Below are 23,486 nucleotides of genomic sequence, written 5' to 3'. Positions count from 1 at the left end.
ATAATGCAATGAGGGATCGGTGACTTGTCTGCATTATGAATACCTAATCAGAGCAACATATAAATATCCCCCACAGGCCGCCCCGGGGCACGAGCATAGCATTAAAAACTGAAAATAAAAATTGAAGAACAACCATAAGATGGATTTTATCAACCAAGGTATGATTGTAATCAGTATAACGGCGATGACCTGGCAGTACCGGCAGTACTTGGGCCGGCAGCAGTATTTTGATGGCCAGCAGCCCATTAATTTCCTCTTGCTCTGTGAGCACGCACATGCAGTGTTCACTACTGAACGCTGTGTCGCCGACCTGACACTGTAGGTTACTGTGCATAATGCTGCTGACAGGTTCCCTTTAAAGAAAAAGGACTTCCAAAAGTTTTGCATATACTATTTATTGATCACAACATAGAGTAATTCATTGTTTGCAATGCCATAATTTAGTATTTTGTAACATAACCTCTTGCTTTAATTACTGCACCACACTGACAGGGCTTTGAAGCCACTTTGGTATTCAAGACATCATAAGGGATCTTGCTCCATTCCATTTTCTAGTCTGCAAACAATTCATCTTTATTGCTATGGGCATGGGCCCCAACTCGTCAGCCTAACACATCCCAGGTGATTGGCTTGGCCATTGCAACAGGTGGCTTTTGTTTGCTAACCAGTTTTTGACTATGTTGCATGTGTGCATGGCATCATAGTCTTGCTGGAATTTCCATCCCCTGCCTACTTTGGCTTTACCATGTGGCAGCATTATATTTTCCAGTATATCCTTGTAGCTTTCATATTTCCATCAATTCTATGCCGGTGGCCAATGGCATATGTAGAAAAGCAGCCCCAAGAAATGACATTTCCACCACCATGTCTCACTGTAGGTGTTTGATACCTTACATTATTATGATTTCCAATTGAGTGGTATATATATACTGTAGTGCTTGCCATCACTACCAAACAGATTGAACTTGGATTAATTCAACCACAACATCTTAGACCAATCTGTCTCTTTCCATTGGCTGTGCTCTTTGGAAAACTCAAGCCGGACTTTCCAGTTCTTTGCAGGGATGAAAGATTTCTTGACTAGAGCTCGTGCATTCAACCCTACTGCTCTTAGCCATCGCACCACATTTTCGTGACTCACTTTGACCCCATATTCTTTGTTCATTTCTAGCGAAATCTGTACAGCAGTTTTATGGAGATCTGATACTGACTTTTTCTTAATGCGATCAGGTTTGGAGGAAGTTGTTTTATGATCATCCACTTATACGTGTCAGCTGTTCCATAACCTTCTTTTCTTTCTTTATTGTATATGACACATATATGATCAGTTGTAGTCCATAGCTACCTCTTCATGGCTTTTGCTTGACTTCACTCTCAGAATAATAAGCTTCCTGACATCTGGTGATAAATTTGACTTTGTCTTTGCCATGTTTTTACCGAAAAATACACAGACAAAAAAAATGTTTTTAGGCAAAATTCAACTACCCATGACAAAATATGCAAAATGTTCGGCCCAGCTAATGTTGAAAACTAACACATAAAGACATAAAATGTCAAGCACAATTTTCATCCTTGTAGCTGACAACCATTTGCTTCCAGTTTATTAAAATCACCAGGAAAATGGCATCACGATAACCAAACTGGAGTAATCACGCTTTTAAAGGGGTCCGAGTTCTAATAAGCTGAAACGTGTGCAGCTTGTGAGCGAGGAGCATGCATACAAAGTGAGAGTACAGGTTCAATTGGAAGTCATAGGATTTTATTGCATCCATACTGTGTGTACACTTAGCCAGGATCTCTGCTGTCCTTCTTCACATGTGTCACTTTTTAGGTGTCCTTTGAGCGATTGTTGGGGACCCGAACCCACACTGATCTGCAGACATGGCAGTGCCTGCAAAATACTAAGAAAAAAAAATGTTTAATTACTCTCTAACACAAAACCTTGATTTAAACAAAAGGGAATTTTCTGATGGCATAATCCCTTTAAGGCTGTGCTAATATGAAATCTCATGAATTCAGCCCATGGAGTTATAATGGAAAACTTTGACAGAAATCCAGAACAGCATGTGTCAAAAGATGTTGCTTGTTTATTCCATTTAAACTCTTGATGCTCATCCTTCTTAATAGTAATGTAATATTATTATGATCCCTAATGATACATGCAGTACTCGATTTTCTGTTTGACATTAAATTGGTTACAGATTGCACATTTACCAGTAGGACCTTAGTAGTTAGTTTCCCCATTTCCCTTGTAGTTCCCATTTCTTCCTCTTCCTAAGCCTCTCCTCCTTCCTTACCCCACCTTCTTCCCTCCCTTCTATTAGTATTATATTATTATAATTATAGTATTATAATATTGTTTTGCATTATTTTTGTATTTTATTATAAAAACTTCAATAAAAATTCAGTTGAGAAAAAAATTAAATGTTGTTTGTATCCAGTCAGCTCTATGTAAAATGTGGAGTAAGAGTAAACTAATCGGGATTGTTGGGAAAACATCATCGCTTTCCCAACATGTTCCTCTGACAGAAGGTTCTGAAATATGCCAAAGTATAAGCATATGTTATTATGTTATTATTGAATACATGTGAGAAATGTAAAACAATGTCCAGCACATTGTTTTTCTTCGCTGTCCAGAGCCATAGTGTCCCAGCTTGTTTTTAATTTATTTCTGGGTGCTAACTGGTTGAGGGGAGTCTTTAAACTGGGATGCTGGCTTGTCTTAAATAGTGTCTGCAGTATTTTATTTAGAATTTATTTAGCAATTATAGACTTTTTCTGTACAGAATTTGCACTTTCCTAAAGAGGTTCAGGGTTTTTTTTTTTCAGTTTTGTCATATCTATGATTTGAATAGGGGAAGATCTGCTGTACCAGTAAGCGGCCACTGCACAGTTGACGGAGATGTGTTCTTCAGCTCTGCAAATGATAACATCTGGCCGGCGGCAGAGAGAACATCTGACTGACAGGGGTGCAGGGTGTTGGACCCCCACCGATCTGATATTGATGACCTATACAAATGATAGTTAGTAGAATAGAAGGACAGCATCCAAACTTGAGTGAAGTAAAAAAATCTTCTTTTTACTTCTCTCAAGTTTGGATGCTGTCCTTCTACTGATTAATTTATCCATGTGAGTGCCTTGGAGATTGAGATTGAGGTTCCTGCAAGTCCTTGTAGAGTTCTGTAGTTAACTTTCTATACAAAGGATAGGTCATCAATATAAAATTAGTGGAGCAACACCTTAAGTAATAATAACCCAGCCGACTTATTTCATTACCCTGCTATCTTCATTAAACTTTTTTTTTCTTCCCAGCCATCCTTAGATCAAATCATCAAGGTATTTGAAAGCGTTGCATATTCTGGCCTACAGACTGCATTATCACCTTTACTAGATGTATTCTGCAAGGTATGGTACTTGTATTTGTATTCAACCTATAAAAATATTAAATGAGTGGACAATACATTTTAAGGTTTTAATCTTGTTTTCTTAAAGGGAACCTGTCACTAGATTTGCATTGACTGAATTAGGGGCATCACGAATCAGTCTTGCTGCACTATTGCAGCCAGGTATGTTTTACACTGAAACGCTGCATAATTTCAGAGAAAACATGGTTTGAAAAGCTGCCCAGTGACCACCGGAAGAGATCTGACTAGGCTAATGCGGCTCCTGGCCGGCTTCTCCCCATTCCACGCCAGTTGATTGATAGGTCTCTCCCGTGTGTTGGGAGAAGCCTGCCGGCGATGACATTAGGACTAGTTCGTTCTCTCTGTATAGTCCCTGGCCTGCTTTTCATACCAAGTTTTTCTGAAGCTCAGCAGTTAGGTATGTTTTACTCTGTTTCGATCACATAGTCCGGCACTGATTCATGACATATAAGTTTATGGGAAACAGATGGTTAATAGTGATGAGTGAGCATGCTTGGGGAAGGTGTTATCCGACCACACTCGTGTGCTAGTAGAGTATCTTCAAGGTGCTTGAACAGGGCCGGACTGGGACTAAAATTCATCCCTGGCATTTGAAGTTACACAGGCCCACTTGTCACATGGTGACTGTATAATATCTTTGTACACTTGGTAGGTTACAAGAAGTGAGGGGAGTGTAACACGACTATATAACATATAATTACAGCTGTAGCCAGCATTACAGCTCAGTCCTATTTATTGCTTTTAGTTGCAGTACCAAGAAAAGCCGCTGCTTTACCTACATAACTGGATCTTGTAGATAATTAAGGGATTGGGACGACCAAAGGCTATGGAACCTCATTCTGATTCTCCATAAACTTTGCCTACAGCCAAATTTGTTTCCGCTGCGCAGCACGAGACCCGGTGACTCTGAAGAGCGGTGATAAAAGTAACGTCACCGCTTTTCAGATATTCCGGGTCTTGCGCTGAGCTCGGCGACTGTGAAGAGTGGTATTGTTACTACCGTCACCGCTCTTCCGAGTCGCTGGGTCTCGCCAGGTTAGGGCTAGTAGTGGGGGTGTCTGATAGACACCTCTCCATTACTTACACCAGGGATTGAGAGCAGCTGACATTATACAGCTGACATCAACCCTAAAAATCATTACACATACCAGAATTAAATGCTCTGGTGGCTGGGAAAAGCAGTAGAGTTAGCGCTATTCCCAGGCGCTGGGTGCTAACTACAACTGTCATCATCCTTGCCTCATCTCCCTGCGAAACATTTCTGCTGTATTTACATGCGCTGATCTCAGGCCACTAAAAGAGGGTGATCGACAATACTGAAGTTGTTCGATTGTTTCCCGGCTTCTTTACACCAACTAAGAAAGGATGAAGTGGACAGAACAATCACAATTAGGTCAATCTGTCCCCATACAGTATCATGTTATCAGCAGCACAACTACAGTTTACGTCGGCGATGTGCTGCTGAGAACAAGGATTTCTGTTCCCATATAAACAATCCAATCACTCGATGAATAGGCAGCATTTTGCTTGTTTAGTATAATACACCCCATAGTCCTCCATATATTATAATGTGCACCTCAGTCCTCCATATAGTATAATACACTCCTCATAGTCCTCCATATATTAAAATACACTGCAATTTCTCCATATAGTATAATACACTCAGTCCTCCATATAGTATAATGTATTGCCATAGTCCTCCATATAATATAATACACTCCTCAGTCCTCCAAATAGTATAATACATTTCTCATAGTGGTCCATATAGTATAATGCCCCGCCATTGTCATCCATGTAGTACAATTCACTTCCTATAGTATAATGCACCCCATAGTTCTTCATATAGTATAATGTATTCCCCATAGTCCTCGATACAGTATAATGCAGCCCACATATAGTATAATGATGCCACCCCAGAGTATAATGCAGCCACCCCACAGAATATATTGTAGTCCCCTCATATAGTATAATGCAGCCCCTGCATATATAATATATGGTAGCCCCCTCATAGAGCATAATGCAGCCCCCCATAGAATATAATGTAGCCCCTCCATAGAATATAATACAGTACCCCATAGAAAGTAATACAGCCCCCATAAAATGTAATACAGCCCACCTCCCCATAGAATATAATACAGCCCCCCCATAGAATATAATGTAGCCCCCAGATAATGTAATACAGCCCCCCCCATAGAATATAATACAGCCCCCCATAGAATGTGATACAGCCCCCCATAGAATGTAATGCAGCCCTCCCCCATAGAATGTAATACAGCCCCCCATGGAATGGAATGCAGCCAGCCCCCCATGGAATGGAATGCAGCCAGCCCCCCATGGAATGGAATGCAGCCAGCCCCCCATGGAATGGAATGCAGCCAGCCCCCCATGGAATGGAATGCAGCCAGCCCCCCATGGAATGGAATGCAGCCAGCCCCCCATGGAATGGAATGCAGCACAGCCCACATGGAATATAATGCAGCACAGCCCACATGGAATGTAAGGCAGCACAGCCCCATAGACTGTAATAAATCTCCCCCCATAAAATGTAATACAGCACAGCCCCTATAGAATGTAATACAGCCCCCCCAATAGCCCCACAATCCAGTTATCACCCATTGATATATTTAAAAAACAAAAACACTCTCCTCACCTCTCCTCGTGCCCCGCGCTGCTCCCGGCTCCGGTCTCCGCAGCTGCAGTCTGCCTGCCCGACACACAGCAGGTACGCGATGATATGACGTCATCGCGCACCCGCAGTGTCAGAGACAGAGCGGGGAATGATGGGAGAGGGAGCGACAGCAGGCGCTCTCTCCATCATTGCAATCAACTGTCCTGTCTATGACGCCGGTATAGTTGAATGCGGCGGCGCTGGCGGGGGGTGAGTCGGCGCTGGCGAGTGGCCCACTACTGCCAGTCCGGCCCTGTGCTTGAGTAATCTGTTTCAGTCCTCGCAACTGTCCCACAGTCGCAGCACATGCAGGGATTGCCTAACAAACAGGTTGTCTAACAGCCACGGGGACTCAAACATAGCATTCAGACACGCCGAAGCTACTCAAATAGCACACAAGCGTGTTCGGATAACACCTTATTCGAGCATGTTCGCTCATCTCTAGTGGTTAACTTTTATGTCCTCTGTTAACGGATCCATTTTTTAAGCACTGTGCCTGACCAGAACACTAGAGGTGTCCAGAGATGCCTCTAGTAAAAATTGATCCATTACAAATGAAGCAAAAACTGATACCGAACAGAAACCAAAGCTAGTGTCAGTTATTGTAAAAGAGTTATCAGAAATTATTAAATAGACATTAGGGTATGCTCAATGCTTCAGATGTTCAGAAAATAATTAATCTCCTCTAACAGCTAAGGGAGGAATAAAGGCCCATAAAAAAGATTCATGAAGTTCTGAGCATGCAGATTGGTAAAGGTTATGAGAACACATTCACAAGTTGCTTTGTTAAGTGTCCAACACTGTGTTTATTGTACCAGACCGTGCCGCCTTTTACCCCAGGGGTCCAAACTTGTGGTTTGTGGCTGGCTGCCATCTTGGTGTGTTAGCACCAGATTTAGCAAACAACTATGAAGAGCAGGTCATTAGATGAAAGTGTGCCTATACGAATTGATGCTTGGAGCTATTTTGAAGACATGGGGTGGACACGACAAATGTTTAATTTATTTCTCTTTTCATTCACTTTGCATTTTGTCAATTGATAAAAATTAACCTTTCACACTTCTATTTTTGAAAACATTCTTACCTTGCAGCATTTTTTCGCACCTGCCTAAAACTTTTGAACACTGTGTATTACCTGTCTGTACAGTTTTATATTGCACACGAAAAAACATAACTTCTCTGATTAATAAACCTTTTACTTGCGAATGAATGATCATTTCTTTTAGCATTTTGTCATTTCCTTTTTTCCTCACAGTTTGTAAGTAATGGAATTAGTGTTACTCCTATGGATATCAGCCATATAGTAAAAATAATGAGCAAGTCCAGTGCTGAGAAAAATCACATCAACATCCTTCTATCCATAAAATCAAGGTTAGAAATCTTATTACATGTATTTACAAATGGTGTCTCATCTGCAGACACACTGAAATAAAAGCATATTTTTTTTAATCGTTCTATATGCTTATGTATATTTTATTGTAAATGCTATGATGAAAACCTCAAAATGTTAAATTACCTCATATACTAGAGTATAAGCCGACTCGAGTATAAGCAGAGGCACCTAATTTTACCACAAAAAAGTGGGAAAACTTATTGACTCCAGTATAAGCCGGGTATGCATTGTCCCCTCATACCTATCCTGGTATGCATGACTCCTCCTTCCTATCCTGGTCTGAATGGCTCCTCATCCCCATCCTTGTATGCATAGCTCTTCATCCCTATCCTTATATGCATGACCTTCTCATCCCTATCCTGGTCTGCATCGTTCCTCATCCCCATCCTGATATGCACGGCCCCCATGTGCTGCTTACAAGCAGAGTACAGCTGCCGGAATAATCACCGCTCCCCACGCTGGAACGATGTGCGCGGAGGTCAGTGAGTATTCCTTGCTACTAAGTAGCGTGCTTAGTGTCAGCCACAGTCGCCGCCGGTCACGTGTGCCCGCTACTTAAAAGAAATGAATATTCACCTCTCTCTACTCCCATGGTTGTGGAGAGAGGTTATTATTAATTTCTCTTAAGTAGCGGGGACATGTGACTGCCAAGCTGCTGCAGGAAGCCTGCGACTGACACTGTGCGCTATTACGGAGAAATGAATATTCATTGCTAGCTCAGTGAATATTCATTTCTCTTTAGCACCAGGCACAGGCTTTAGCTGCAGCAGCCGGCTCCTCCCTCTGTGACCCGCTGCTTCGCCGCTGTCGCTCCCCCTTCCCCTCCATGTTCTGGACTCTCACTTGAATATAAGCCAAGATGGGCGTTTTCAGCACAACAAAATGTGCTCAAAAACTCGGCTCATACTCGAGTATATACGGTACGTACAGTCAGGTTTGTTCAGGGCCCTACACAGCTTGAGAACCTATCCTCCAACCTACTTTCTTCAGTGTCAGAAAAATTATAATATATGATGGTTCTCACTATTTATATAAAAACATATAATGTATTTTGAGGACTTGCCTTACTATAAGATACACCAAAAGCCGAGACAGCAGAAAATTGGAAAAATATATTTACTACTGATTAAAACTTCCTTGGTGCTGTAGAAAAGTCAAGCGGGTCAATATCAGTAATTTAAAAGTATTAGACTAGAATAGGAAAGGTATAGATCTATACTTAGTTCCTCTGCAGCACACACGATGTACACTCTCTGTTGCACAGGGTGGTCCAAAAGTAGGTGGACAGAAAATAATAACATGTATTTTGATGTATTATTATTATTTATTTTGAATTTTTATTCTTTTAAACCAGAGAGTTATGTGACACAAAATAGTTAATAAATAACATTTCCCACATGTCTACTTTACACCAGCACAATTTTGTAAACAACATTTTTTTTGCTAGGAAGTTATAAGGGTTAAAAGTTGACCAGCGATTTCTCATTTTTACAGCAAAATTTACAAAACCATTTACAAAACCTGCACCCCTCAAGGTGCTCAAAACCACATTCAAGAAGTTTTTTAACCCTTCAGGTGTTTCACAGCAGCAGAAGCAACATGGAAGAAAAAAATGAACATTTTAACTGTTTAGTCACAAAAATGATCTTTTAGCAACAATTTCATTTTTATTTTCCCAAGGGTAAAAGGAGAAAGTGGACCCCAAAAGTTGTTGTCCAGTTTGTCCTGAGTACGCGGATACCCCATATGTGGGGGTAAACCACTGTTTGGCCGCACAACAGTGCTCGGAAGAGATGTAGTGGCGTTTTGGAATGCAGACTTTGATGGAATGGTCTGCGGGCGTCATGTTGCGTTAGCAAAGCCCCTGATGTGCCTAAACAGTAGAAACCCCCCACAAGTGACCCCATTTTGGAAACTAGATCCCAAGAAACTTATCTATATGTGTGGTGAGAACTTTGAACCCCAAAAAACATGTTTGATAAATCTCCCCCTTCATAACCCTATTACACATACTGTCCACCTGCTTTTGGACCACCGTGTGTGTAATATATATATATATATATATATATACACACACACACACAAGGCAGAGCATGTATGCACTGTGCATGCACTGTATATTTGTACATTTTTATTTGTATGTTTATATATACACAAACCTCTGCTACATACACATATGCAGAGCTCTTCTACAACACTCAGCTTAATACAACACGTGCTGTTACATGGCCTGCTCACACATCTACACACATCTACAAATACTATACATTACCATGGTTTGAAGTTCCTTACAGTCATGTGCCTGATCGCATCACCTGAAAAGTCCTTCAGCTACTAAAGACATACTGTTTCCGTGCACATCCTGACAGCTCTTTCTCCTATCTGCACTGATCAGTGTCATGTCAGGAAGGAGAAGAGACAGCAGTTCTCTCCGGGATCGGGAAAGACACAGCTAAAGCATTGTCCTCATTTACTCAGACCTGGCTCCGCACTTGCATTTTTTAGTAAAGTTTTATTTCTTGATTAAAAAGCACTTCTTATAGTCCAAAAATATTGGTATTTTCATTTAGAATTTTTGTTTGGGACAGCTGCTTTTCAAATTGTATATGTGAAAGGGTGGACAAATCTCTATTTTTTTTTTTATTTTTTTTTAGAAATAAATGCTATACTTCTGAGTAAATGAGAAATAAAGATAATAAAATATACCACATGTGACATGCATTTGTATTAAGCCCTTTGTTTGATACCCCTAAATAAAATCCTGAGTGACTATTTGCCTCCAGAAGTCACATACTTAGTAAATTGAGTTCACCTGTGTGTAATTTATTTACAGTATAACTGCAGCTGTTCTGTAAAGGCCTCAGAGGTTTGTTTGAGAACATTAAGGATCAAACAGTATGAAAACCAAGGAACACACCAGACAGGTCATGGATAAAGTTGTTGGGAGGGGTAACATTCTGAAAAAATACCTCCAGCTCTGAACATCTCACGGAGCATTGTTCAATATATCATCAAATTATGGAAGGAGTATGGCACAATTGCAAATCTAGGAAGACATGGCCATCCACCTAAACTGATACTCCAGGGAAGGAGGGCAATAATTAGAGAAGCAGCCCAGGGGCCAATAGTCACTCTGGAGGAGCAGCAGAGATCGAAAGCTCATGCGACAGAATATGTCCACAGGACATCTTTTAGTCGTATACTCCACAAATCTGGCCTTTGTACAAGAGTGGTAAAAAGAAAGTCATTTTTGAAAGCAAGCCATAAAAAGTTCTGTTTGCAGTTTGTAAAAAGCCATATAGGGTACACAGCTAGCATGTGGAAGAAGTTTCTGTGGTCAGATGAAACCAAAATAGAATCTTTTGGTCTAAATGCAAAACTCTGTGTGGCAGAAAGCGAACACTGCATATCACCCTGAAAACACCATCCCCACCATCAAGTGTGGTGGTGGCATCATGATTTTAGGATGATTTTCTTCAGCATCAGGGAAGCTGTTCAGAGTTGATGGGAAGATGGATGTCATGATTCCACCCCTCAGTTATGAGCTGCCTATGCAGTGATTGACAGCTCAGTTGTCCTGTCTGTTGTAGGGGCGTTATGAGCTGTCTGTGTGGGTGTTTTCTTTGACAGCTTGGCCGTCCAATCTGAGACTGGGAGATGCTGAGCTCACGCCAGATGTTCCCCGTTCCCTTGACTGTTAAGCTATTTAACTGAGCTGGCAGTCCCTTATGGCTATCAGCCGTAGCTTCAGCTAAGTGTGGTTGGTTTACTCTGTACCTTTGTAGTTTGCTTGTTGATGTATCACTGCCTGACCTTGGACCTCATTTTGTCCATCTGTCCGATTAATCCCTTTGCTCTTATCTACTATCCTCCTGGTATTTTGACCTTGGATTGTTACATTGCTATGACTTTCTTTTCCCTCTGTTTATGACATACCCTCCTGGGTATTGATCTCTGACTCATCGACTATCCTAACTCACGGCTTGTCTGTGAGAAGTCTCTCAACGTCTGACCATTACGTTTTTCTTTTAGGCCAGTATGGAGCCTATTCACATGCTCTCTGACCAGGTGTCGAATTTGATGCTTATGATACAGTATCCGGCTAAGGAGTGCCAGTCTGGAATCATTGCAAAATCAGCTACAGGGTCAGATGATTAGTTTAACCCCTTTACCCCCAAGGGTGGTTTGCACGTTATGGACCGGGCCAATTTTTACAATTCTGACCACTGTCCCTTTATGAGGTTATAACTCTGGAACGCTTCAACGGATCCCAGTGATTCTGACATTGTTTTCTCGAGACATATTGTACTTCATGATAGTGGTAAAAGTTCTTTGGTATGACCTGCGTTTATTTGTGAAAAAAAACGGAAATTTGGCGAAAATTTTGAAAATTTCGCAATTTTCCAACTTTGAATTTTTATGCAATTAAATCACAGAGATATGTCACACAAAATACTTAAGTAACATTTCCCACATGTCTACTTTACATCAGCACAATTTTGGAACCAAAACTTTTTTTTGTTAGGGAGTTATAAGTTGACCAGCAATTTCTCATTTTTACAACACCATTTTTTTTTAGGGACCACATCTCATTTGAAGTCATTTTGAGGGGTCTATATGATAGAAAATACCCAAGTATGACACCATTCTAAAAACTGCACCCCTCAAGGTGCTCAAAACCACATTCAAGAAGTTTATTAACCCTTCAGGTGTTTCACAGGAATTTTTGGAATGTTTAAATAAAAATGAACATTTAACTTTTTTTCACAAAAAATGTACTTCAGCTCCAATTTGTTTTATTTTACCAAGGGTAACAGGAGAAAATGGACCCCAAACGTTGTTGTACAATTTGTCCTGAGTACGCTGATACCCCATATGTGGGGGTAAACCACTGTTTGGGCGCATGGGAGAGCTCGGAAGGGAAGGAGCGCCGTTTGACTTTTCAATGCAAAATTGACAGGAATTGAGATGGGACGCCATGTTGCGTTTGGAGAGCCACTGATGTGCCTAAACATTGAAACCCCCCACAAGAGCACCATTTTGGAAAGTAGACCCCCTAAGGAACTTATCTAGAGGTGTGGTGAGCACTTTGACCCACCAAGTGCTTCACAGAAGTTTATAATGCAGAACCGTAAAAATAAAAAAATCCTTTTTTTTTTTCACAAAAATTATCTTTTTGCCCCCAATTTTTTATTTTCCCAAGGGTAAGAGAAGAAATTGGACCCCAAAAGTTGTTGTACAATTTGTCCTGAGTACGCTGATACCCCAAATGTGGGGGTAAATCACTGTTTGGGCGCATGGGAGAGCTCGGAAGGGAAGGAGCGCCGTTTGACTTTTCAATGCAAAATTGACTGGAATTGAGATGGGACGCCATGTTGCGTTTGGAGAGCCACTGATGTGCCTAAACATTGAAACCCCCCACAAATGACACCATTTTGGAAAGTAGACCCCCTAAGGAACTTATCTAGAGGTGTGGTGAGCACTTTGACCCACCAAGTGCTTCACAGAAGTTTATAATGCAGAACCGTAAAAATAAAAAAATCCTTTTTTTTTTTCACAAAAATTATCTTTTTGCCCCCAATTTTTTATTTTCCCAAGGGTAAGAGAAGAAATTGGACCCCAAAAGTTGTTGTACAATTTGTCCTGAGTACGCTGATACCCCAAATGTGGGGGTAAATCACTGTTTGGGCGCATGGGAGAGCTCGGAAGGGAAGGAGCGCCGTTTGACTTTTCAATGCAAAATTGACTGGAATTGAGATGGGACGCCATGTTGCGTTTGGAGAGCCACTGATGTGCCTAAACATTGAAACCCCCCACAAATGAAACCATTTTGGAAAGTAGACCCCCTAAGAAACTTATCTAGATGTGTGGTGAGCACTTTGACCCACCAAGGGCTTCACAGAAGTTTATAATGCAGAGCCGTAAAAATAAAACAAAAATTTTTTCCCACAAAAATTATTTTTTAGCCCCCAGTTTTGTATTTTTCCGAGGGTAACAGGAGAAATTGGACCCCCAAAGTTGTTGTCCAATTTGTCCTGAGTGCGCTGATACCCCATATGTGGGGGGGGGGGACCACCGTTTGGGCGCATGGGAGGGCTCGGAAGGGAAGGAGCGCCATTTGGAATGCAGACTTAGATGGAATGGTCTGCAGGCGTCACATTGCGTTTGCAGAGCCCCTAATGTACCTAAACAGTAGAAACCCCCCACAAGTGACACCATTTTGGAAAGTAGACCCCCTAAGGAACTCATCTAGATGTGTTGTGAGAGCTTTAAACCCCCATGTGTTTCACTACAGTTTATAACGCAGAGCCGTGCAAATAAAAAAAAATTTTTTTTCCACAAAAATTATTTTTTAGCCCCCAGTTTTGTATTTTTGCAAGGGTAACAGGAGAAATTGGACCCTAAATATTGTTGTCCAATTTGTCCTGAGTACGCTGATACCTGATATGTGGGGGGGAACCACCGTTTGAGCGCATGGCAGAGCTCGGAAGGGAAGGAGCATCATTTGGAATGCAGACTTAGATGGATTGGTCTGCAGGCGTCACATTGCGTTTGCAGAGCCCCTAATGTACCTAAACAGTAGAAACCCCCCACAAGTGACCCCATATTGGAAACTAGACCCCCAAGGAACTTATCTAGATGTGTTGTGAGAACTTTGAGCCCCCAAGTGTTTCACTACAGTTTATAACGCAGAGCCGTGAAAATAAAAAATCTTTTTTTTTTCACACAAAAATTATTTTTTAGCCCCCAGTTTTGTATTTTCCCAAGGGTAACAGGAGAACTTGGACCCCAAAAGTTGTTGTCCAATTTGTCCTAAGTACGCTGATACACGGGAGAGCTCGGAAGGGAAGGAGCACTGTTTTACTTTTTCAACGCAGAATTGGCTGGAATTGAGATCGGAAGCCATGTCGCGTTTGGAGAGCCCCTGATGTGCCTGAACAGTGGAAACTCCCCAATTCTACCTGAAACCCTAATCCAAACACACCCCTAACCCTAATCCCAACGGTAACCCTAACCACACCTCTAACCCAGACACACCCCTAATCCCAACGCTATTCCCAACCGTAAATGTAATCCAAACCCTAACCCTAACTTTAGCCCCAACCCTAACTTTAGCCCCAACCCTAACTGTAGCCTTAACCCTAGCCACAACCCTAGCCCTAAGCCTAACCCCAACCTTAACCCCAACCCTAATCCTAACCCTAATGGGAAAATGGAAATAAATACGTTTTTTAAATTTTTTATTTTTCCCTAACTAAGGGGGTGATGAAGGGGGGTTTGATTTACTTTTATAGCTGTTTTTTTAGCGGATTTTTATGATTGGCAGCCGTCACACACTGAAAGACGCTTTTTATTGCAAAAAATAAGTTGTCGTTTTTATTGGTAACATTTTCGGGCACGTGACATTTTTTGATCGCTTTTTATTCCGATTTTTGTGAGGCAGAATTACCAAAAACCAGCTATTCATGAATTTCTTTTGGGGGAGGCGTTTATACCGTTCCGCGTTTGGTAAAATTGATAAAGCAGTTTTATTCTTCGGGTCAGTACGATTACAGCGATATCTCATTTATATAATTTTTTTATGCTTTGGCGCTTTTATACGAGAAAAACTATTTTATAGAAAAAATAATTATTTTGGCATCGCTGTATTCTGAGGACTATAACTTTTTTTTATTTTTTTGCTGTTCATGCTGCATGGCGGCTCTTTTTTTGCGGGACAAAATGACGCTTTCAGCGGTACCATGGTTATTTATATCTGTCTTTTTGATCGCGTTTTATTCCACTTTTTATTTGGCGGTATGATAATAAAGCGTTGTTGTTGTGTGTTTACTGAAGGGGTTAACTAGTGGGACAGTTTTATAGGTTGGGTCGTTATGGACGCGGCGATACTAAATATGTGTACTTTTATTGTTTGTTTTTATTTAGATAAAGAAATGTATTTATGGGAATAATATATTTTTTTTTTCTTTATTTAGGAATTTATTTTTTATTTTATTTTTTTACACATGTGGAAATTTTTTTTAAAACTTTTTTACTTTGTCCCAGGGGGGGACATCACAGATCGGTGATCTGACAGTTTGCACAGCACTCTGTCAGATCACCGATCTGACTTAGAGCACTGCAGGCTTTCCAGCGCCTGCTCTGAGCAGGCACTCGGTAAGCCACCTCCCTCCCTGCAGGACCCGGATGCCGCGGCCATCTTGGATCCGGGACCTGCTGCGAGGAAGGAGGTAGGAGACCCTCGGAGCAACGCGATCACATCGCTTTGCTGCGGGGGTCTCAGGGAAGCACTCAGGGAGCCCCCTCCCTGCGCGATGCTTCCCTATACCGCCGGCACACCGCGATCATGTTTGATCGCGGTGTGCCGGGGGTTAATGTGCCGGGGGCGGTTCGTGACCGCTCCTGGCACATAGCGCCGGATGTCAGCTGCGATAGGCAGCTGACACCCGGCCGCGCTCCCCCCGTGAGCGCAGCCGATCACGCTGGACGTACTATTCCGTCCTTGGGAAGTAGGGCCCACCCCACATGGACGGAATAGTACGTCCAATGACAGAAAGGGGTTAATGAAGACTTCCGATAGCCCTCCACTTCTGGCAGTGGCTGTGACGTCCAAACCCTCTGATGTACAGTTGGTTTCTCCTGATCCTGTATTGGCCCACACTGATAAATTTTCGGCAGAGAATAGCCAGTTTAGGCAATTCAGAGAAAGCTGTAGGTTATTTTTTAACCTACGTCCGCAGTCGTTTGAGGGTGAGTTCCAATGGGTGGGAATAATCATGTCTAGTGATGAGCGAGTATACTCGTTAATCGAGATTTCCCGAGCACGCTTAGGTGTCCTCCGAGTATTTGTAAGTACTCAGAGATTTAGTTTTCTGCGCCGCATGCGCAGAACACTAAATTTCCGAGTACTTACAAATACTCGGAGGACACCCGAGCGTGCTCGGGAAATCTCGAGTAACGAGTATACTCGCTTATCACTAATCATGTCCCTACTGCGAAAGGGTGCTCAAACCTAGACATTTTCCTTGTCCCCACAAGCCCTAGAACGGTCTTCTGTGGACGCCTTTTTTAACACTTAAGGTCTTATCTACGACGAACCCAACAGGATCTAGGTGGCTGTAGCAAAGATCATGAACCAGGCACAGGGGGTTGCACTACTGAAGACTACTTCACTGAATTTCGGCAGTGGTCCACTGAAGTTCTGTGGATTGATGCAGCTCTCAGCTGCCAGTTCCACAAAGGTCTTTCTAAGACTGAAAGACTCTCTGGTTCTTCATGACGCCCCTTGTTCTCTGGCAGAGGCCATAACCCAGGCTATTCCAATGGACCCTAGAATGCATGAGAGACGTGGTAAACAATGGGCTGCCCGTTATACTTCCCTGGAGCAGGTCAGTTTACCGGACGTGGAGCTATTGGAGGTTAGAGTTGCCAGTCTTCATGTTGTGGAGAGAAAATGTAGACAATATCTTGGACTTTCTGTACTGTGGTCTCCCTAGACATTTTGTCAAGAATTGCTCAACTCGTCCACAGGCAAGCAAACCGTTGAGGGAACATTTGAGTCTGGATGACTGTCAAGAAGGTCACCCAGACTCTTAGATACCTTTTTCTTCCTCAAATGACGTACTGATGAATATAGTGTTATCATTCAAGGACCAGGTGTTATCAGCATTGGTGTTCATTGACTGCCAGTCTGCTGCTAATTCTGCTAATTCTGATTCAAGACTAGTTCTAAAGTTAGGATTAGGGACAGTTTAGAAAGATCCATTGAAATCTTCGCCATTGACAAGGCACTGTTGACCCGGAATTTCACGCTCCAAGTGGGAGCACGTCACTCTGAATCCATATCCTATTTTGTTTTGGAGTGAAAGTTAGAAAGGGTGATGGTGCTTCCGTTTGTAAAGAAGTGATCCAGTAATTTTATTTGAAGCCATTGACCTTGAGTAAATTCAATATTTGTTTGGTATAGTTGCAACAGCTATTGGCTACACCATGTATACAAAAATAAAAATTAAAAAAAAAAACAAAACCTGATGAAAACCTATATGGCAGAAACGCATTGCATTATGCTCTGATTTGTCTAACCTTTTTTCAATTTTTAATATTCCCATATGAAATGTTTTGGGGGTTTTGTGTCCTTTTAAAAAAAACAAAAAAAAAACGTTTTCTACATTTTTTTTTATTTCTGTATACATGGTGTAGCCAATAGCTATCACAACTACAGCATACCAAATAAATATTGAATTTATTCACGGTCCATGGAAAATGTCCTTTCATCTTGTTTTGGTTTCACATCAAATTGTTTATTGAAGCAAATCACTGGATCACTCCTTTACAAACAGAAGCACAATCACCCTTTCTCACTTTCACTCCATTCACGTGGAACAACCTCTGGACTAGGAAAGTTTGCTGCCATGGTTTTCTGATGTGCTGCACGCCATATAAGGGGATCCTAGGAATCAGTCTAAATCATCACTAGTGTTATGCCTAATCTGCACAACCAGCCCATGCGAGCAAATTCATCTCTTATATTGTGGTTATTGCGCTTAGGTAGCTCTTTCCTTTTTTCTTTTATCTCTCTCTAATTTCGTGCCCAGGATATTTTACTTGATACTATTTTGTTTTGGATAATTTACCTGCTGGGTTGGTACTGGGCTTGCACTGGCTGAGTATTCACAATCCTGTTATTGACTGGTAGGAAAATGGTAAATGGAGCCCCTATAGTTACAAGAAATGTTTAAAGTCTGTACAAATACGATACTCTGCTAGTCTGCTGGGGCATCGGAAGAACTTTGGAGGTGTGTTCTCAGAAAGAGGCGGAGCTACTACCTTCCCATCATCCTTATGATTGTGCTATTAATCTTATCCCTAATGCCAAATAACCTAAAGCTCGCTTTTACAACTTGGACTTTAATGGGCCACTATGAAAAAATGTTAAATCATGGTAAAAATTACCCACTTCCACTCATCCCCCGACCTATATAATCAGCTTCTGGGGTCCGGGTGTTTTTTTTATTAAAATGATTTTACAGAGGCTTACAATTTGATATGCATCTGGAAGGGTGATGAATAGAAAACGTCGTTCTTAAAGGGAACCTGTCACCCCATTTTTTTCAGTATGAGCTAAAAATAGCGTTCAATAGGGCCTGAGCTGTGCTTTACAATAGTGCCTTTATTATCCCCTGATTCCCCACCTTTGCTGCCAAAATACCTTAGTAAACTCGCCGTTTTCGGCTGTCAATCACCCCGATCCGGTCCGATGGGCGTGGGCTAATCTCCTATTCTCCCCAGCTCCAGTTTTTCACTAAGAAACTTCTTCCTGTCGTTGGCGTTGTATTTCGCGCCTGCGCATTAAAGTGTCATCTCGCGCATGCGCATTATGCGATGCCCAACTGTGGGCATAGCATTACAGCACATCATTGCGCATGCGTGGGTTTTCACTGTAACCTCTGTTCCCCCGGAAAAGCTTACCGGCGTCCAGGACAACACAATTTGCATATCCAGACTTCCGGGGCACAGAGGTTACAGTGAAAACCGTGCATGCGCAATGATGTATACTTTGCCAACAGTTGGGCAATACATACTGCGCATGCGCTAGAGCCGAATGCACTGCGCAACCGCAAAAAATGAGCGCGATCTGTGCTATTCACAGATCGAGTTACGTCTGACGCCGAGGAGCGGGGGGAGAGCCAGCGATTTGGCAACGCCCATCGGACCGGACCGGGGTGATTGACAGCCGAAAACGGCGAGTTTACTAAGGTATTTTGGCAGCAAAGGTGGGGAATCGGGATAACAAAGGCACTGTTGTAAAGCACAGCTCAGGCCCTATTAAACGCTATTTTTAGCTCACATTGAAAAAACGGGGTGACAGGTTCCCTTTAACGTCTGATGATCGGTTTGAAAATCTTGTCATTCCATTCGGGTTATCCAATGCACCTGCTGTTCTTCAAGTGTTATGAATGATATTTTCTCTGATTGCAGTGGAAGATTTTTTGTGATTTACCTGGATGATATTCTAATTTTCTCAGATTTACTTGGATGATTTTCGAATTTTCTAACCCAATTAGGACTCTCACCAGGAACATGTTCGAGAGGTATTGCAAAGGTTGAAGGAGAACTTTGTTTGATCTATTATTATATCCAGGTTTTTTCACACGTGCCATTGTCTAGTTCTATTGCTCCCATTCTGTAGACCTAATTTTAGTTTTTCTTGCCCAGATGTAGAATCTTGCATTTCTCCTTGTTAAATACAATTCCATTAGTCACTGCCAATTGTTCTAGATCCTCCTGAATCTTTCTCTGTCTTCTCTAGTGTTGCCCATCTCTCCTGCTTTGCATGGTCTGCAAATTTGATTAGTTTACCTTCAGTTCCCTTATCTAGATAATTTATGAAAAAGTTGAACACTGGGGCCAGGACAGAGCCTTGTGGTACCCCATTTCAAACACTCTTCCAATTGAATGTGCAACCATTTATTGCCACTGTTTGAGTATGATCACTGAGCCAGTTATGAATCCACCTAACCGTAGCCTTGTCAATCTCATACTTGGTCCTTTTTTTCAATAAGGATGGTATGAGATACTTTATCAAATGTTCTGCTGAAATCAAGATATACTATATTTACGGCATTTCCCTTATCCATCTGTAAGAGGGTGGTGCTGTTATGGACAGTAGGAACACGCTGTCACTTTTAAGAGTCTACACCCCCTTGTCTGGCGTGATGGAATGTTCTGCTTCTCCCCTGCAATAATCGTTGTAATGAACTAGTCTGTGCAGAGTGCAGGTGTGGAGCTGGAACAGCGTGTGTGAGCTGAGGCTGCTGCAGAGAGGACTTTTTGTGCTGATAGTTGAAAGAGAGAAGAACTGTGCCCTGATATAGCTGCAAGAGAGCCACGAAGATACAGAGAAAGGGATTTACAGTTTCCAGGAGGATCGCTAGGATCCAGAAGCAAGGAGAAGACCACGCTTCACAGAGCTGACAGGAAGCCGTGCGCACCACCGTATTAGACTGCTGGGGACCCCCCTGGGACTGCAGCTGATTCTTCAAAATCCCCGTGAGTTTGTTCCTGTTTGGTGCATCTGTTAGGGCTTAGTGTAGGCTTCAATAGTCAGTACACGGGAGCCGTGTGGCCTGCTTAGTAAAGGCCAGGGAGGTTATATGTAGAGTAGCATCATCACTTGTTTATTGTTTACATTTGCTTGTTAGACATATTTTAAGTCTGCAATAGCTGGAGCACCGTGCTATTTTACGGAAAAGATAAAGTTTATTACTCTTGTAAATTGTCTGTTGCCATTGTATACCCCTGTTTGCATCTTCCTCATTCCCTTCATTCCTTGCCTTCCAATAAATCTATCCTTTGTTGTTTGCACCTCATCTTGTGTACAGTAGTCTTCCTGCACCGTGGTGGTCCCCCGGCCATCGCTTCACATCAAGTCAGTCATTCCATCATAGAAGGAAATTAAATTAGTCTGGCATGACTTGTTTGCTACAAACCCATGCTGGCTCTGGTTAAATACTGTATTCTTATCCAAGTACTTACATACATGTTTAATAATTTGTTCAAAGATGTTTCCTGGTATAGAAGTAAGGCTCGCTGGCCTGTAAGTTCCTAGCTCCATCTTTCCTTTTATGAAGTTAGGGACAACATTTGCTCTTCTCCAATCTTCTGGGACTTCTCCTGTTCTCCAGGATTTTTCAAAGATTTTGGCGAGTGGTTCTGCAATTTCCTTTGCTAATTCTTTCAGTACCCTAGGATGTAACTCATCTGGACCAGAAGATTTAAATTCATTTAAATTAAATAGATACAGCTATAGAAGAGTCCTAGAATTTAAGGTCTTAAAGTATAGATATAGAGATCACCAAGAAAAAATACTTCATAATTAGACCATAGTATGATTAAAATAATTTTTTATTGAATACAATATAAAAATATGAATATAAACATGATATGTGTTAAATACAAGGGAAGTCACAGATTTAAAAGAATTGGTAGAGACCTGGACCAGATAACAATTGACCAATATGTAGAAAAACAACAAAAAGTGGTAAGTATAAACAACAACAACAACAGTAAAGTAGGTAGGTAGGCAAGAATGCACAATGTATAACAAAAAATACTAGATGGATAAAAATATATACTGGGTATGGATGAGAAATACAATTATTATTAAACATAGTGTTTGAACTGCTCACACATATCCAAAAATAGATGTAGTAATAAATAGTGATTATACAGCTCTGGCAAAAATTAAGAGACCACTGCAAAATGTTCAGTTTGATTTTTCTCTTTATAGGTATATTTTTAAGTAAAATGTAAATTGTTCTTTTATTCTATAAACTTCTGACATGTCTCCAAATTTCCAAGCAATACATTTTGTATTTTTTTTCTGACAAATAATAATGCAAATAATGCAAAGAAAACCAGTTCATAGTCATTTAGAAACAACAATACTAATGTTTTAACTCAGGAAGAGTTCAGCAATCAATATTTTGTGGAATAACCATGATTTTTAATCACAGCTTTCATGTGTATTGGCATGCTTTCCACCAGTCTTTCACACTGTTTCTGGTGCAGAAATGTAAGCAGTTCCTCTTTGTTTGATGGCTTGTGATTATCCATCATCCTCTTGATTAGATTCCAGAGGTTTTCATTGGGGATCAGGTCTGGAGATTGGGCTGCCCGTGACAAGGATTTGATGTGGTGGTCTCTTAATTTTTGCCAGAGCTGTATATCCAAATAGCTGCCAAGTAAGATAATTCAAGTGGATTAGAAATCACATGTGCCAGTAAAGTGCATAGTGCCATAACAAATACCTATAAAATTCACATATACGTAAAACAGTTGTTACCTAAGTAGGTGCCACTGGTCCGAATGTCCACTACACCTGTAGTGACCAGGAAGGCCATTACTAATGTATGTTATATATCATATGGTATGTGTGTTCTCTATTACATGATTACACTTGCGACACCAGCTCATTGTCTTGCCTTGGGAGGAGGTAAACTATTTAATTCTATGCTGCCCTCTCCTGCCTTGTTTTGGTATTACAACTTGTAGTACTATGCTGCCCACTTCTGCCTTAGTTTGGCATTGCAATGTGTTTTTCTGATTTGAAGAAAGTGGCAGTGGGAGGTGGTGCGTGTGGGACAAACAGGACTTTATGGATGGTTTTGGTGGGGAGTGGAGGTAGAAAATTGGGGCTCCTGGATTGGCACAAGCGGGGTGTACAAATAGCACCCTATTCGGAGTGCCCCGCGTCTTACAGCAACAGTGCTTAGACAAGAGAAGGAACTGCAGAACTGCGCAGCAGATTCCCTTGATACTCCGATCTGATTAAGGTCAGTTTGATCCTCCCCCTTCATGCAGCACAGTTAGTCAAATGAAAAGTTACCACCATCCTCCCAAGGCCGGGACCGAGAAAAGGCTTTGACCGTCGCAATTGTAAGAAAAGCCCCGGTGACCGCCCCATGCATTGCGGTCTCGCGAGATGATGACGTGCGGTCTCGCAGACCACTACATCATCATCTCGCGAGACCGCAATGCACTCTTCAGACCGGAGCGCGCTAGGAGCATCGGTAACTGCTTTGATCCGGGAGCATCGGTAACCGTTTCGATCCGGGGGTCAACGGAGGGTGAGTATGTAACTATTTTTTATTTTAATTCTTTTTTTTTAACAGGGATATGGTGCAATCTACATGACTGGGCAGTATACTACGTGACTGGGCAGTATACTACGTGTCTGTGCTGTATACTACGTGGCTCTGTGCTGTATACTACGTGACTGGGCAATATACTATGTGGCTGGGCAATATACTATGTTGCTGGGCAATATACTATGCGGCTGGGCAATATACTACGTGGCTGGACAATATACTACGTGGCTGGGCAATATACTATGTTGCTGGGCAATATACTATGTTGCTGGGCAATATACCGGTACTATGTGGCTGGACAATATACTACGTGGCTGGGCAATATGCTACGTGGCTGGGCAATATGCTAC

At 41.8% G+C, this 23,486-nt stretch overlaps 2 protein-coding genes across 2 annotated transcripts in view; both read left to right on the top strand.

The window, feature by feature from the left end:
* The window catches only part of LOC143782072 (uncharacterized), a 4,180-nt gene extending 2,976 nt beyond the window's left edge, over nucleotides 1-1,204 (top strand). The window contains exon 3 of the mRNA XM_077269185.1: nucleotides 1,172-1,204. Within this exon, the coding sequence (XP_077125300.1) occupies nucleotides 1,172-1,204 (33 nt within the window). The remainder of the gene's footprint in view (nucleotides 1-1,171) is intronic.
* Nucleotides 1-23,486, top strand: part of TOPAZ1 (testis and ovary specific TOPAZ 1) — a 353,700-nt gene that overhangs the window by 179,101 nt on the left and 151,113 nt on the right. The window contains exons 11-12 of the mRNA XM_077268982.1: nucleotides 3,313-3,405; nucleotides 7,349-7,464. Coding sequence (XP_077125097.1) covers nucleotides 3,313-3,405; nucleotides 7,349-7,464 — 209 coding nt within the window. The remainder of the gene's footprint in view (nucleotides 1-3,312; nucleotides 3,406-7,348; nucleotides 7,465-23,486) is intronic.

Source organism: Ranitomeya variabilis, chromosome 6 (genome assembly GCF_051348905.1).
Source record: "Ranitomeya variabilis isolate aRanVar5 chromosome 6, aRanVar5.hap1, whole genome shotgun sequence".
Classification (NCBI taxonomy): domain Eukaryota; kingdom Metazoa; phylum Chordata; class Amphibia; order Anura; family Dendrobatidae; genus Ranitomeya; species Ranitomeya variabilis.
Note: the sequence above shows the minus strand (reverse complement) of the source record. Positions and strands in the feature narration are given on the sequence as shown.